At 45.7% G+C, this 2,447-nt stretch overlaps 1 protein-coding gene across 1 annotated transcript; it reads left to right on the top strand.

Annotated features, from left to right (window-relative positions):
• Nucleotides 1-754: 754 nt before the first annotated feature.
• Nucleotides 755-1,090, top strand: RPRML (reprimo like). Its single transcript, XM_073325509.1, has one exon. The coding sequence runs from the start codon at nucleotides 755-757 to the stop codon at nucleotides 1,088-1,090; it is 336 nt and encodes a 111-aa protein (XP_073181610.1).
• The last annotated feature ends 1,357 nt before the right edge of the window (nucleotides 1,091-2,447 follow it).

The following is a 2,447-nucleotide window of genomic DNA, read 5'->3' as shown; positions in this document are numbered from 1 at the left end:
GGGGGCCAGGAGTGGGGAAAGCCATGTCAAGGGATGGGAGTTCAGGGGTGGGTGGGAGACAGCAGTACCCAGCACTAGGCATGTGTGTCAGGATTAGGCGGAGGCCAGCACGGTCTGGGCAGTCAGGAGTGGGAGAGGTTAGCAATGAGTGGGGATGGTGGGGGCTAGGAGTGGGTGGGGGGCATCACTGATCTGTAGGTAGGGTGTCGGAGGGGGAGGGGGGCAGCAGTCCTGGGGGACCAGAGAGGGTGGAGTTGACAAGTGATGATATTTTAGCACCACGTAGACTTTCGATTGGAACTTGCATTTGTTCAGTTCCCAGCCTGCAGGATTCAGCATCTTCTTTCTGTGTTAATTTCACGACTGGGAATGTGCATCTCTGCTTTGCTTTCCTAGAGCACTGGAGAGAGATTAGGGATTTTGCGGGACCAGGGACGGGGTAAATTGCAATCTCCTGCCTGTTTGCTTGTAGATTTCCCCTCCCTGTACCCCCCTTGCCTTCTCTCTCTGCTCTGTTTGGGGGCTCATGTTTATAATATCCTTGCACAGAGGAATCAGTGAGTGAGACATCTCTCAGCTATGCAAATTGGCTGCCTAGTTGCTTGCTGCCTTGAAGAAGTTTCTCCAGTACCTGACGCTTCACCGTGAGGAGAGTGAGGTAGTGACGAATCTACCTCAACCCCTGTCTTGGCTCCAAACCAAAAGTGGCTTTTCTCTCTCCCCTTGGGTGGAGATTCTGGATGAAAACAGCAAAATGAATGGGACCTTTTTCAACCAGACTGTCATGGAGCAAGGAGTTTATTCCAACAGGACCCAGGACCTAGGCACTTTGATGGGTTGTTGCAATGGCACCAGCTCGGTGGTGGCCAGCGATGGTGGGTCCTCCGTCCTGCTGCCCGACGAGAGGAGCCTCTACATTACACGGGTGGTCCAGATTGCTGTGCTCTGCATCCTCTCCTTGACTGTGGTGTTCGGGATCTTCTTTTTGGGCTGCAACTTGCTCATCAAGTCGGAGAGCATGATTAACTTTTTGGTCAAGGACCGCAGACCGTCTAAGGACGTGGGAGCTGCCATCATGGGGCTGTACTGAGAGGATACCAGGAGTCTGTAGGCAAGTGAACGGTATGGAATTCTGGTCGAGAAGTGCAATCCCATGCACATGGGGGGCCGGGTGTGGAATCCGGATTTGTTGCAACATGCTGGTGTACAGGGTAAATAACCCTTCTGTGCTGAATGAAAGACGTGCTGGTGAAAGGGACGGAGACATCTTTCTGGCCCTGTGTTAAGCACAATAATAAAATTGTCATCCTAATGTTGCATGCAGAAATGTGTTACGTTTTGCATGAAAACTTGCAAAAACAAAGTGAAGGTCTGGAATCTTTTTGGCTGTTACCTTGGATACTGTTACACGTTTCTTAAGGCTTTTTTTAAAACAAAACAAAACAAAACAAAGCAAAAAAAGTGAACTGTGGTGTGCAAGCCAATTAAATGAAATGTTTGTGGGGGCAGGGAAAGTGGGGTGCTCTTTGAGTCTTAAAGCCAGGTCTGCATGCTAATGAATGTGCCTGTCTGTTTCTATTTCGCACCTCAAGCATGGATCCTTTTGTAAATCAAGAATTTTGTAATTGGAAAAGCATGTTCTTTTTGTTGTTGTTTTTAAATGCCTGAGATCTCCTTGTCCATGAACTGGGATTTTCTTTTATTTAATTAAATTTAATTGTTTATTTACACTATATTGAAAGAAGAAAAGGGAAAAATAAACAAAAGCATGGTTTTGTTCTGGGACCTTTTTTGAATGTGACATTGTTTAATCCTTGGGGTTTTTTTCTGTAGTTTTGAAAACCAGTGAAAGTTGAAAAAAACCCAAAAAACTGTTTCAAATGATTTCGCAGTTGTCTTTATTTTGTGTGTGTGTGTGTGGATTTTTTTTCAATGACAGCTCCAGAAGGTTAAATACCCCCCTCTTACTTTTGCAGTTGAACTCACATTTTAAAAAAATATGATTGAAACTCAAAATACCACTGTCTTGGGTCCCATTGACTAATACATTAACTGGGAACTGTTTTTTCGGGGTTGCTGCTAAATCGCTGCCAAGCACCGAAGCATAAAGGTTCGGCAAAGGCAGCTTGCAAAGCAAGATTCTGAGTTGAAATCTGCGTTCTCTGTGATTCTTGTAAAGCTGTCAAAATCCGGATATGTGAGTGAAAGGGAAGAGATGACAAAAAGGACTCCTGACCTTTTCACTACAGTGAAATGATTTCTCGGAGTGTGGGCGTAGGCCTCCAAATATGCTGGTTACTGTCTCCCTTTTGTGGTGGGGATGTGATACCGGTTAATGGGGAGTGGGGTAAAATTAGGATCTGTTGCACCAGTGTAAAACTGGAATAACTCCACTCTGGATTCACCCAAGCTGTAACTGAGATCAGAACCGGCTTATCATTATGATG

This window comes from Lepidochelys kempii, chromosome 27, assembly GCF_965140265.1.
Source record: "Lepidochelys kempii isolate rLepKem1 chromosome 27, rLepKem1.hap2, whole genome shotgun sequence".
NCBI classification, from domain to species: domain Eukaryota; kingdom Metazoa; phylum Chordata; order Testudines; family Cheloniidae; genus Lepidochelys; species Lepidochelys kempii.
The sequence above is the reverse complement of the archived record's forward strand: the minus strand, read 5'-3'. Positions and strand labels throughout refer to the sequence as shown.

Excerpts from the sequence above, each read along its gene's own strand:
- RPRML (XM_073325509.1), top strand. The coding sequence starts at position 755 with ATGAATGGGACCTTTTTCAACCAGACTGTCATGGAGCAAGGAGTTTAT.